Source organism: Petaurus breviceps, unplaced genomic scaffold (genome assembly GCF_028583685.1).
Source record: "Petaurus breviceps papuanus isolate PSGF00001 unplaced genomic scaffold, PetGlider_PUasm1.0 90683, whole genome shotgun sequence".
Lineage (NCBI taxonomy): Eukaryota > Metazoa > Chordata > Mammalia > Diprotodontia > Petauridae > Petaurus > Petaurus breviceps.
The window spans coordinates 6,915,803-6,929,087 of record NW_027187308.1 but is presented as its reverse complement, the minus strand read 5'-3'; the positions used below and the strand labels follow the sequence as shown (position 1 = coordinate 6,929,087).

General features: G+C 36.1%; 1 protein-coding gene across 2 annotated transcripts in view; it reads left to right on the top strand.

Moving 5' to 3' along the window:
- Positions 1-13,285, top strand: part of TFG (trafficking from ER to golgi regulator) — a 38,307-nt gene that overhangs the window by 1,110 nt on the left and 23,912 nt on the right. For both annotated transcript variants that reach the window (XM_069065347.1, XM_069065346.1), the window contains exons 2-3: positions 6,183-6,392; positions 9,608-9,691. In XM_069065347.1, the coding sequence (XP_068921448.1) occupies positions 6,209-6,392; positions 9,608-9,691 (268 nt within the window). In that variant the 5' untranslated portion in view covers positions 6,183-6,208. The remainder of the gene's footprint in view (positions 1-6,182; positions 6,393-9,607; positions 9,692-13,285) is intronic.

The following is a 13,285-nucleotide window of genomic DNA, read 5'->3' as shown; positions in this document are numbered from 1 at the left end:
GCAATCATATGCAATATGGGTTGTATCCATTGTCCTTGCAATTGCCAAATAAGTATGCCTTAAAACACAAGTCTTATCTCACTTCTTTTCTCTAAAGCCTTCTGTGGCTCTCTTTTTCCTCTAGGAGAAAATACAACATCTTTTGGTGGGATATTTAAAGCAAGTGATGACTTATCGTTGACCCATGTTAACAGACTAATTTCACAGTACTTGCCTTCAGGCCCTCTACCTATCAACTGACAGCTGGTACTCTCACTATTTCCTCTACATAATATTGACTCTCCCCATACTTCATCTCCTACTCCCCTGCCTATTTTTACAGGTTTGTCCTCCATCTCTAGGACAGCTAAGTGGCTCAGTGCACAGAGTGTTGGGCCTGGAGTCAGGAAGACTCATCTTCCTGAGTTCAAATTTGACCTCAGACACTAATTAGCTGTGAGATCCTGGGAAAATCACTTTACCATGTTTGCCTCAGTTTCCTTATCTGCAAAATAAGCTGGAGAAGGAAATGTCAAACCACTCCACTTAGTATCTTTGTCAAGAAAACCCAAATGGGTTCACAAAGAGGTCAGACATGAATGAACAACCTCCAGCCCTGTAAAGTTCTACTTTCTCATTTGCCACTTGGAAGTTCCTAGCTTCTTTCAAGGCATACCTGGATGGAGTAGTGCATTTTATATATACTAAGTGTTTATTCCTCCAGGTGTTATTTCCCTCATTTCTTCATATATGCATTTTTTTTATTTGCATGTTTCATTCAAACTCCTTAGGGGCAGTTCTTGTCTTTGAACTTTACAAAATTCATCATAATAGGCATTTAATAAATTGAAGAACTGATTCTTGCATTGGATAGGAAGTTATCTGAAAGGTCCTGAAGAGTTTTAAAGCTAGGAAGAATAGAAAAGATCATCTCTAGTCCAACTCCCTTATTTGAGGAATCTGAAACCCAGACAGGTTGTGACTTTAATAAAATAGTAGCTGATGAATGGTAGAGATTTGAACCCAAATCTTCTGATTCTAAGTATAGTGTTCTGTAATCTGTTAAATTAAACATTAAGTGCTTGATGTTTGATAGAATGAAATCATAGATAAAACATAAGGTGGGACAAGGGTGATGATGAGTGAAATAGCAGGGAAAGACTTTAAACCTCTTTCCTCATAACTCCAAATCTACTTCCCATTCTTCCAATTGTACCATCTTGTTTCTTCACTGTGTATACCAGCTCTTTCTTCTTCAGTGTTATTGAAAGTTAGTTTTGTTCTTTATCCCAGAGAAAGGGTGACCTTGATGGGTAGGACCTGAAATTCAGTATTCTGATGAATAATGAATCTTGATTCAAATATGTGAGATCAGACTTTTTATGTGACCTTGATCATGTCACTTTAACTTTCTGTGCAAAGTAATAAATCTTTGTGAAATTGAAGTAGGAGAATTCCCAATAAAGGTTTAGTAAGTTATGCTTTCTCAGGTATTTCGTGGACTTTGAAGGGAGAATGATGTTGAAATGGGCTATTTGGGTTCAGCAGCAATCTTAGCTGCTTAATAAATTAAGCACAATGATAATACCACCAATTCCTTGCTGATAAGTCATGAAAAGATAAGAGGACTAGGTTTTATTCACCTTCATATCATTAAAAATGGTAGGGTGATTTATTTTCTTTTTGATTAGTAAATAACATTTATTATACACTTACTATGTGCCCAGGGACTGTGATAAGCCTGGAGATACAAAGTAAGACACAAGACAGTCCTTGCTCTCAAGAAGCTCAAAGTCTAACAGGGGAGACAACATGCACACAACTATATACAAACAAGCTATGTATAGGATAGATTGGAAATAATTGCTAGAAGGAGGCACTAGAATGAAGGGGGATCAGGAAAGGTGAGATTTTAGCTGGGATATGAAAGAATCCAGGCAAGATAAGGAAGGAGAGCATTTGTGGGAGCAGCATCAAGGAGGCCATTATCTCTAGACTGTACATTGTGTATATATGGTGGAGGGAGCAGTTGTAAGGTGTAAGAAGATTGGAAAGGATGTATGGAGGAGAGGGTACATTATGAAGGTCAGACAGAAGAAGGCCAGAAGGTAGATTTTGAATGCCAAACAGAGGAATTTATGTTTGATCCTGGAGGTATTAGAGAACCACAGGAGTTGACTAGGAAGGTAGTATGGTCAGTCCTGTACTTTAGGAAAATCACTTTGACAGCTTAGTGGAGGATGACTAGGGGAGAGACTTCTGGCAGGAAGTCCAACCACCTGGCTATTTCAATAGTCCAGTTTGAGGTAATGAGGGTCTTTACTAGGGTGTTGTCAGAGGAGAGAAGGGAGCATATATGAGAGATATTATGAAGATAAAATTGACAGCCTGTGCAACAGATTTGATCTGGAGGTTGAGAGAAAGTAATAAGTAGTTGAGGATGACACCTAGGTTGCCCTAGATTGCAAGCCTGGGTGCCTGAAAGGACAGTGGTACTCTCAACAGTAATAAGGAAGCTAAGGCAGGGGGGAGGATAATGAAATCAGTTTTAGACATTTTGAGTTTAAGATGTCTGTGGGACATCCACTTGAAGATATCTGATAGGCAGTTGTAGGTTCAAGACTGGAAGTCTACAGAGATTATGGCCGGGTAAGTAGCTTTGAGAATGATCAGCTGAGAGATGATAACTGAATCCATGGGAACTGACAAATCACCAGTGAAATAGTATAGAAGGTCCTATGGGACACCTCTTGCTAGCTGGCATAACCTAGATGTAGATCTTGCAAAAGACTGTCAGAAGTTTTCAAATACAAAAACCAGGAGAGAATATTGTCACTAAAATCTAGATAGAGTATCAGGGAGAAGGTGATTTAGTAACTTTACATTGGGTGAAAGCCAGATAGGAGAGTTAAGAGAGTAAGAGGAAAACAAGTGGAAGCATTGAATGTGCTTTGAGATGGCTTTCTCAGAGTTTAGCCACAAAAGAGAGGAGGGAGATGGAACAACAGCTAGCTGGGATGGATAGATCAAGTTTTGGTTTTCTGAGTATGGGGTAGATAGACATGGACATATTTGTAGGCAATAGAGAAATAGCCAGTAGACAGGGAGAGATTGAAGAGGAGTGATGGGTGGGGATGGGGGAGAGGGGACCGTAATCTGGTAGAGAAGATGAGATGGAATGGGATCATTTTTGTGCGTGGAGAAGGGTTTTATAGTGGTGAACATGAAGATGGTGGCAGCAGGTTATCAGAGATATAAGTTGAGGAAAGAAGAAAATGTTCTCAGTGAATGACCAACTTTTTCTATGATATGAGACAAATCTCAGTTCAGAGGGTAGGGGAAGGGGAGCTATGGTAGGTTTGAGGTGGGATGAAACAACATAAGGAAATGCTGAGTGGGATAGTGGGTTAATTAGGGAGTGTAAAAGGATTGCTTTACTGCAATGAGGGCTTCCTTGAAATAATGAAATTAAGATTAAAAGTATGACCGTCTCTGTGTATCTGAGTTGGGGTGAAGAAGTAGATTTTGGGAAATGAATAAGTTGAGGGAACCTAGCAGGTAAGCATGTTTGAAGGAGTATCAGTATATGTATATTGATGGATGAAGATAGGAGTTGGAGTGGAGAGGAAGATGGAGCCAGTCATTGAACTTGGGGAAAGGAGATGAACATCCTAGAAGTTGGAAGATGACAGATAACCAGCATATCAGCTACCAGATAGGGAATAAGTCAGTTGCAAAGGAGGGAGGGAATGTTACTGAGTGATAGAGGAGGAAGAAGAGCCTGGAAATGACAATGGGAAGCAAGTATTCAGATTCCCCTACCTGGATCTATCAGTGATTGAGTCAGGGGAAACGAGTGAAAGTTCAGTTAGTTCTGGAAAGGGTGTCCAGGGAAATGTGTCATTAGGAGAGAGCCAGGCTTCAGGCCAGAAGGTCAAAGGACTGGGATAGGAAAAGATTTAAGATGAAAACAACTTTGTTACCTATAGAGACAATATTCTAGAGAGCGCAGTGGAAGGTGTGGGTAGTTTAGAATGCAAAATTGGAGGGGGTTGGATTGAGGATTATGGGAATAAAGGAATGGGTAACATTTCATATTTATTGTATAGCTCCAGATGTGCAGAGGTCCTCCTTTTGTTACCTCTTGGTTACATTCTTCCATTCTGCAGCCAGAGGAGAGAATAGCATGTGTGAAATTTTAAAGTGGGAACAACTGAACTGGCATTTAAGTGTGACTAGATGTGCTAGGCATATGAGCACAGGTATAATGAAAAATAAAGACAGTTTGTGGAGGATTAGGAAAGGGAGAGCCTCTGGGATGAATAGTACACTCTAAGCAAAGGGTGGGTGGAGTGGGCAAGGTGTCTTGGAGTGGAGGAAGAATGAAAAGGAACAGGAGGACGAGTGAGCACTGTTTGATAGTTCAGGTGTGTGAGATGGTTAGGTTTGAGATACCATTTGTACCTATGGGTCTAGAGAGGGTATGGGAAATACAGAATTTTAGCGACAGCCCAGTTACAGGGGAATTCAAGTATTTATTAAATAACTCAGTGAGAGATTGTACTGGGCCTACAAATACAAAGATAAATAATTTCTGCTTATGAGGAATGTGTGTTTCCTACTTGGTAGTGGAATAGGGTCTTGGGAGATGTGTGGTAATAGAATTAGAATTAGAATAGAATTAGAACCTGAATTCTAATTCATATTCTACTGTTTCTTAATTGTGTGATTTGGGTCAGATCATCTTATCCATGGGTCTCATTTTTCTTATTTGTAAAATGAAGGGACTGGACTCCATGGTCTCTAAGGTGCTATCCGAACCTAAACCCTTTGATCCTGTGCTATATACAGTTAAGTATAAAACAAGGTATTGGATAAAGGAGGGATTCTAGCAAAGTACTCTGGAAATGAAGGAGCAAGGAATAAAAAATGCTTCTAAGTTGTCAGCTTGGTGGGTAGATGGTGAGAAAATTGAAGAATTTGTGTGGGGAGATGAGATGTTTTTTGTAGTGCATTATTTTTACTGGAGAGAGACCGAATAGTTGAGCCTCGTATATTTGAGTTATTCATATACAATTGTGACTTTTTTTAAGCCACATTTGTAATTTTAAAATGTCTTATTTTTAGTGAGGAAATTTTCAGCCTCTGTACTCACAAATACTTCTTTATTTTAGTAGTTTCCTAAATGGCATTTTAGCATTCACTTTTTTGTTTTTACTATATATGTAGTATATAAGGCTTTTTGCAAAATCAACTTTTTATGTTGTATTTTGACACTATAGATTTTGATTTGAAAAATGGAAAAGAAGTGCTTTCTCACTCTATTTTAAAATTTGTTTTAATGACACATCATTTTCGACAAACTTCCAAGGTACATTGTCAAAAAAATTTATCAGACATTAACAGAACGAGTAGTGACATCTGTCATCTGCTCTGCTGCTTCCCTTGCCATTACTCCCTTATATGTGTGGTCTCTCCCTATTAGAATATCATTTCCTTGTGGAGAGAGACAGTCTCAATTTTGTATTTATCTCCCCAGCACCTAGCACAGTGCTTGAACATTCAGTATGACACTAACATTGACTATTGTATTTGACCAGAGTTTTGTTGCCTGTGTTAATTTTAATTATATTGTTTTCATTAGTATGTAGATTTTTCTTTTGCCTCTGCTTTCTTTGAATTATTTCATCTAACTCTTACCCAACTTCTCTGAATTCTTCATAGTCATCATTCCATTTTGGCACAATAGTCTTCTATTACATTTATATACTTTGATTTGTTTAGCTGGTACCTTAACATTGGGCACATTGTTTACAGTTTTTTGTTACCACAGCTAATGCTTATATGAACATTTTTGTATGTATGCTGTTTTTTTTTTTTCATGTTAGTATCTCCCTTACTTGAGTTAATATTTTAATATAAAATGCTTTGTCTTTGGATAACATTTTCATTTGCACTTCATGATATTTGTCTTTGTTAGGTTAAAATTACAGTAATATAATTTCAGAAGTGGGAGGACCTTTGGAGATTATCTAGTTTGGTCTCTTCATATCATAGCAGCTAATTTTGACTGTATAATTTAGGAACTTATTGGATATCTCCACTTTCATCTACCCTTAAAGTTTTGATGTGTAGTAATTTTTTTTAGGATTTACTTTATAATTTTTCAAGTTTTAAAACTGTTTATCCTTGTCTCCTGGCAGTTTTGTAGAACATCCTGGAGTCCACCATGAATGGGCAGTTGGATTTAAGTGGAAAGCTGATTATTAAAGCTCAGCTTGGGGAAGATATTCGGAGAATTCCCATTCATAATGAAGACATTACCTATGATGAGTTAGTGCTGATGATGCAAAGAGTTTTCCGGGGAAAACTTCTGAGTAATGATGAAGTTACTATAAAGTATAAAGATGAAGGTAAGAGTGTTTTTCTGTATTTTAGAAGACAAAAAAATGTTGGTAAAATAAATATTTTAATCCATGATAAGCAATATTGTATATACTGTTTCTTTTGACTATGGTCTAAAGCAGAGGTTCTTAACCTTTTTTTTTTTTCCTGTCTGGGACTCCTTTGGCAGTCTGACATCCTATGGACCCCTTCTCAGAATAATATTTTTAAATGCATAAAATAAAATACATAGGACTACAAAGGAAACCAGTTATGATGAAATATCATAGATGATTTTTAAAAATTCATAGGTCTCAGGTTAAGAATCCCCCTCTGGTGTTAGAGTGATGCTGCCAGCAAACCACCCATTTTTAATACTTTTATTGAACCTCTTAACATGCAATGATAAGTAAATACCTGTTGTTTTTTTTCATTAATGTTTATTGGGTTAATTGAAATTTGGACATTTTTACCTGGATTTCATGTCTGTACCTTGAACTTAATTTATTTCTTATCACTTCCCACAAAACTGACTCCCCTTTTTGGCTTCCTAAATACTACATACTTGGATCATTGTTGTACTCTCCTCAGAAAACATCAGTGGTTCCTATTTGTCTTCAGAATAAAGCTTGGATGCCTCAACATGGCATGCTTTTTTTTCCTTCTTCCATTTTGGGTTTAAAGCTTTCTTGATCAGATTTGCTAGTCTCCAGGCAAATATATTTTAACCAATCCTTGTTAGATGTACTTTGTCCTGGCCATGAGCTCTCTATTCTTATCTCTTAAAACATGTTCTAGAATTCAAATTCTATTCTCAAATACCATCTTAACCAACTGTTGACTTTTCCCATCTGCCTTTCTTTTCTGAATCCCTTTCCTTCATTTGGTATAAGTGAAGAAACTTGTCTCTGCCTGTATAAAGCCAGTAATTTCTTTTGCAGAACTTCATAATCCTTCCAAAAACTTATACTCTGTTCCTTCTAGCAGGATATTTTTTTCCACATCGGTCACCTATATTGGGTAGCAGTTCTTGATTTTGACAAATGTTGGGAAGTTTTTTGTCATGTCTTGGATCCACATGCACAGCAGATTCTATTTTTAATTCAAGATTGTCTCAGTAAGGGTCCTCTATAGGGAGTCATCAGCCATCACTCCAGATCTCTTCTTACCCTAAATATTACTGTAAGACTTCTCTTTTTGTTATTGTTCTTGGTGCATAAGAAGTTGCTTCTTCTTTAAAGGATCTAGTTTTACCTTTAAGGGCAAGAACTCCATATTTATTGCATAGCTCCTGATGTGCAGAGGTTCTTCCATTCTGCAATCTCCTGGCACAGGGTATGATTTTTCTCTGCCTTTTCATACTTTTTCTTTTTTAGGCTCTTTAAAACTTTCCTTTTGATCTTTCAAGGAATATTATTCTCCTTTATAATCTGCATAATGGATAAGTATTCTCCCAGCCCTTTTGCCTTTAATTTTTTTCACATCTTAGGAGGGAGATTGACCTATACTTGTGCATGAATATGTATTCCTTGTCACTGAAAGAAACACCAACATAATACATACTTTGTAGTTTACCTCAAAATTGTACTTTTCACTCCATACTTAACTAAAAGAAAAATCTCTGATCTTCTGTCATTCTTCTGTGTAACTCTTGTGGCATTGGGGGCTACTGACCCGAAGAGTATAGGAGTTTTTCTTCCTAGTCTAGCTTGCTTAACTGCCTTTGATTGGGAATTTGCCCATTATTACCAAAGACTTATTGCAAACGAAAGCTTCTCATCGCTTTTTTCCTTGAGAAGGTTGTAAGCTGGAATTTGTCTACCAGCTACTTTTTAATACCCTTTACCATTTCTTGCTGATCCTTTTTTAGATGGTCATCTCTGTCTTGCAACTTCTCTACTCTAGTTCTAGCATCTTGTTAATAGGACTGATACACAGTTAGAAGATTGAGTCATATGTTCCAATTTTGTACTTCCTCCCCACCATTGTTCCAGAATTTATTGAATATCTGTATTGTTTAGAGCACCGTACTAGATCATAGGATCATAGATTTGTCGTTGGAAGAGATCATAAAGGCCATCAACTTCAACTCATTGTAACATTTATGAAAACTGCTGCGGTACAGAGAAGCAAAGTGACTTATTCAGGGATACACAACTAGTAAGTGTCTGAGTTGTGATTAAACTCAGATCTTCTAGACTTCATGTCTAGTGCTCCAGCCATTACAGCACAGTACAAAAGGAACAGAAGATATGATCCCTACCCCTTGAAGGCAGCTGTTCTTAACCTGGGATCCCTGGATAGATTTTAAAGGATCATTGAACTTCATTGAGAAAAAATACTGCATTTTTGTTTTCATAGGTAACAAATATTCTGAGAAGGGGCCCAAGGGCTTCACTAGACTTTAAAGGGGTCCATGATGCAAAAAAAAAAAAAAAAAAAATAAAAAACCCTTCCCCGGAGAACTTGAAGTATGACCCTCACAAGTCTGAAGAAGAGTGACTTGATCCCTACCCTCTTGTTGCAGCCAGTTCTGTTACACCTTTGAAAAGTATAGTAAAATTCTGAGGGGAAAAAAGTAAAGTAAAAATAGGGATTTGGTGTTGTTTGGTTACTTTTGTATCATAGATGTAGAACTGGAAGGATCACTTAAAATCATCAGATCCAACTCTCCTTTTACTAATGAAGAAACATTCTTTTTTCTGCACTTAGGCTAGTTAGAGTTACTGTGTTCCCTTGAAAGTAGTAAACTTAATTTCTCATAAAACATTTTATAATTTATGCTAATTTTTTTTCTCTCCTTTTTAAATCAGTAAGATTTTATTCTACTTAGTTTGAGGTTTGAATTTTTAAAGATTCTCTGAGGTGGTGTGCAGTTAAGGTTATAACTTGATTCATGTATTTTAGCAGTGAAAATGTAATGTAAAACTAGAAATTTGTGATAATATTGTTATTCTGAATCCCATTTACTTCATTAACTATAGATGGATTTTGGCTTATCAGGTTCCATTATAAAGCTATGTATTACCATGAATAGTAATGAACAATCCTGTAGTACTTTCATTTCAACAAATTCATATTTGCCAGATACTTCATTCAAACAGCAATTAAGTTTTTTTGTTGGGTTGGTATTTTCTAGTTGCCTTTAAAACATCTTTAGATGGAAATGTAATTTTTAAATTAGGCACAAGGTCTATTCATTGTTAATAATATGAAATCATTCCTGTTTTAAAAATCTTTTCAGATGGAGATCTTATAACAATTTTCGATAGTTCTGATCTTTCCTTTGCAATTCAGTGTAGCAGGATATTGAAACTAACACTGTTTGGTAAGTGTTTAAAAAAATTTTTTTTTGATGAATTAGCTGCATCATTATATTTTCATTTCAATATATTTTGATTTGTATTCTTTCCCCTCCCCTGTGTCTCTTTTTTCAAACTCTTGAGTAAAAACTGTACAAAAAATTTCAAAACCTAGAACTTTAATAGAAAATTTATTTTAGAAGCTAGAAACTTTACTTAGAGAAAGTACTAAATTAATTTACTTTGAAAATTTAGTGTAACTCAAAACTTCTGACTTTGCATATTTTAGAAAGCCTTTAAAATCCATTCTTTAAAGTAGAATATACTTAGAAATTTAACAAGGTATGAAATTATTTAATTTTTTGGCTTTTGAAGAAACCTTATCATTTTAAAGTAATATATTGATGCCTCCTTTAACCAGAACTACTGAAGAGTGAGCTTTTTTTCCTAAGTAGGTTTTTCCAAATTTTGAAGCTTTTCTCTTTAACCCCTAAATTTATTTTTTAAAAATTATTTTTTTTCATTAGCTGACTAGTTTTGTGGTCTTGGGTAAGTCATGTAATATCTTTTAGCCTCACCTTCCTCATCTGTAAGTGAAAGGACAGTCTTTCAAGATCTTTGCAAAATGTATTATGTGCTGCCCTGCCTTCTGAAATTGAGTATGCTGAAGGTAATTTAACCCTCTCTTAATTCAGGGTTATCATGATAACATTACTAGTTTGAATTTATATAAGACTAGAACTGTGTGGTTAAAAGTTATTTAAAAACTAAGCTGTGAAGTAGTCAGACTATTCTTATTTGTACATATGAGGAGGCTAGGTTCAACTTTATGGAGTGATTTTTCCCAGTTACATGGCTAGTAAGTAGGAGAATTAGAATCCAAGCCCATGGCTTACTTTAGTGCACTTTCTGCTATACTACTACTGCCTTTTCATTATGAAAATGAATTACCATAAGGTACTTTAGTATTGTGATATTCTCAGAAGCTGTTGAGATGTGAGTAGGCATATTTACTCCTCTGCTAGCTGACCCCAAACCTTAGTGCTCCTTTATTTCTCATGTTTGCTTTTTCTAATTTTTTTTATTCACTTGTAGTAACTTTGTTTTTATTAATGTGTTTGTTTCTGTCACCTCTTTTCCTTTCTAATGTGCTATGAGCTGGGAAAACATTACCAGGCTTATTAAAATGTCATATACAATAAGAACATAAAAATTTTGTACAGGGGCTTAAGGGATTCTCCAGTGAGCTTTAGTGTATGAACTTCAACATTTCTTTTGGATTTTCACAGATCTTTTTGCTTATTTCCCAGTTCTTGGCTGTCCTCCTGATAATTGAGGTTGCCAGATAAGTGATGTGTGACAATACAGTTTTGAATTTACACATTTAAGGTAGCTATTTAGCAAAAAACTTTTCTGGAATTGATGTTATGTACTTAATATTTTATTTACAAAAAAAGTATTGAATGGAGGCTAAGCAATATATCACAGATTTGTTAAGCAATACAGAACTTAAAGTAATCCAGATAAAGATGCAGATATCTTAAACTTTCTCTGTAAGTTAACAGTCATTGGTTTAAACATACACGTGTTTATATGTATATATGTACATTTCATTTATACATACATATTTATAAGTGTATATGTTTTTATAGATGTATAGTGCTCTAATATTACCATTTGAATTCTATACTTGTATAGCATAATGATGATATGTGGTTTCTGATTTTTTACATTGCCAAGAAGAATGGTTCAGATTCCCAAGTCCCCTTCCAGTTCCAAATTATGTGATTGAAAGGGAAAGCACAGGATATGTGTTAAAGAGATTTGGACATAAGCAGCAGGGTTTTTTGGTTATTAGAATGCCAAGAGGAAAGGAGACATCTAAAATTGAGTGCCTTGACTGTCTTCAATCAGATAAAAGCCGCTTAAATATTTGTTTGCTTGGGTGATTTTAGGGAACCATTAAAAAATTTAAAGCCAGAGAGTGAGCATTAGTTTTTCCATTTTAATGCATAAACAATTTTTCCTTCATTCACCCATTTATTCTGTCATTTATCTATCTTTATTTTTAACATTCATTTAAAAATTTTTTGGAGTTCCAAATTTTCACCCTCTTTTCCTTCCCTCCCTCTCTCATTGATAAGGCAAGCATTATGATATCAGTTATACATTTGAAGTCATGCAAAAATTTTTTCCATTTTATCCATGTTGCCAAAAAAACCTCTCAAAACCAAACCCCAAACAATAAAGAAACACAAAGAAAGTGAAAAAGTGTGCTTTATTCTGCACAGAGAGTTCATCAGTTCTCTCTCTGGAAGTAGATAGCATTTTTCATCACAGGTCTTTTGGAATTGTCTTGGATTATCATATTGATCAGAGAAGCTAAGTCTTTCACATTTTATTGTCTTTACGATATTGCTCATCATTTCTTATAGCACAGTAGTATTCCATCACAATCATACCACAACTTGTTGAACCATTCCCCAGTTGGTGGACATCCTCTCAATTGCCAGTTCTTTGCAACCACAGAAAGAGCTGTTATCACTATTTTGGTACATATAGGTCCTTTTCCCTTTTCATTAACAATTATATTCAAATAAAGTCATTAAAGTAAGACTTAGTAATGAATTATATTTGTTCTCTGTATTCCAAACTTGGATATTTGTATCTTAACTTTAGATTGTGTGGTCAGATTGTTGGTAACTTCTGTTTTTGTGCCTTATGATTGATAACTTTCCTTTGTGGACCAAAAAAAAAATGAGGAAATCGTTTAGCTAAAACAAGGGTACAAATAATTATTCAGATCAGTATAATCCAGATTACAAATTAAATGTTTTTTTAAATGATTTTTATATGGGTTGAAGTATAATGTTGCCAACTTCCAATTTCTATTTTAGTTCCATATATTCCTGATAAAAATTTTACCAAAATACATGTGTATTTATCAGTATATACAATGTGACTTTTAGTGAGTGCTGTTGTAATTATAATCTGTCAGAAGGCCTTTTAAAGGCAAATCTAGGGGTGGAGCCAAGATGGCGGCATAGAAGCAGGAAAACTCAGTGAGCTCCCCCCATAACCACCTCAAATACCTATGAAATATGACTCTAAACAAATTTTAGAGCTACAGAACCCACAAAGTGACAGAGAGAAACAAATCTCCTACTGAAGGCATCCCAACAGGCTGGCAGGAAGGGTCCATGGCAGAATACTGGGAACCAGGCCCAGCCCCACATGAGTCAGTGGTTTTAGCCCCACGGCGGCCCTGACCAGCAGCAGCTGGAGTGTACTTCAGTAGAGTGGATCATCAGCAGCTGTGGTGATTTCCAGAATTATCAACCCATAAATGCCAAAGGCAAAGTAAAAGGTCAGTGTAGAACTCTGTTGGAACTGGGGGCAGGGAGGTAGGGGGGGAATGGCGTGGTCTGGCCACTGTACCTGGAGCAAGAAATGGTAGAGATGTGGTAGCCCTGGAGCCGCTGCTGCATGGCTGCTTCAGAGCTCCTTGGACCCCAGTGACTATTCAGAGCATAAACATTCTTGCATTAACCTGCTTGGATCTGGATCACTGTGTTGGGTGGAGGTCCTGGGGTGTGTGACCAGGTGCCAGAGGCTGTGGA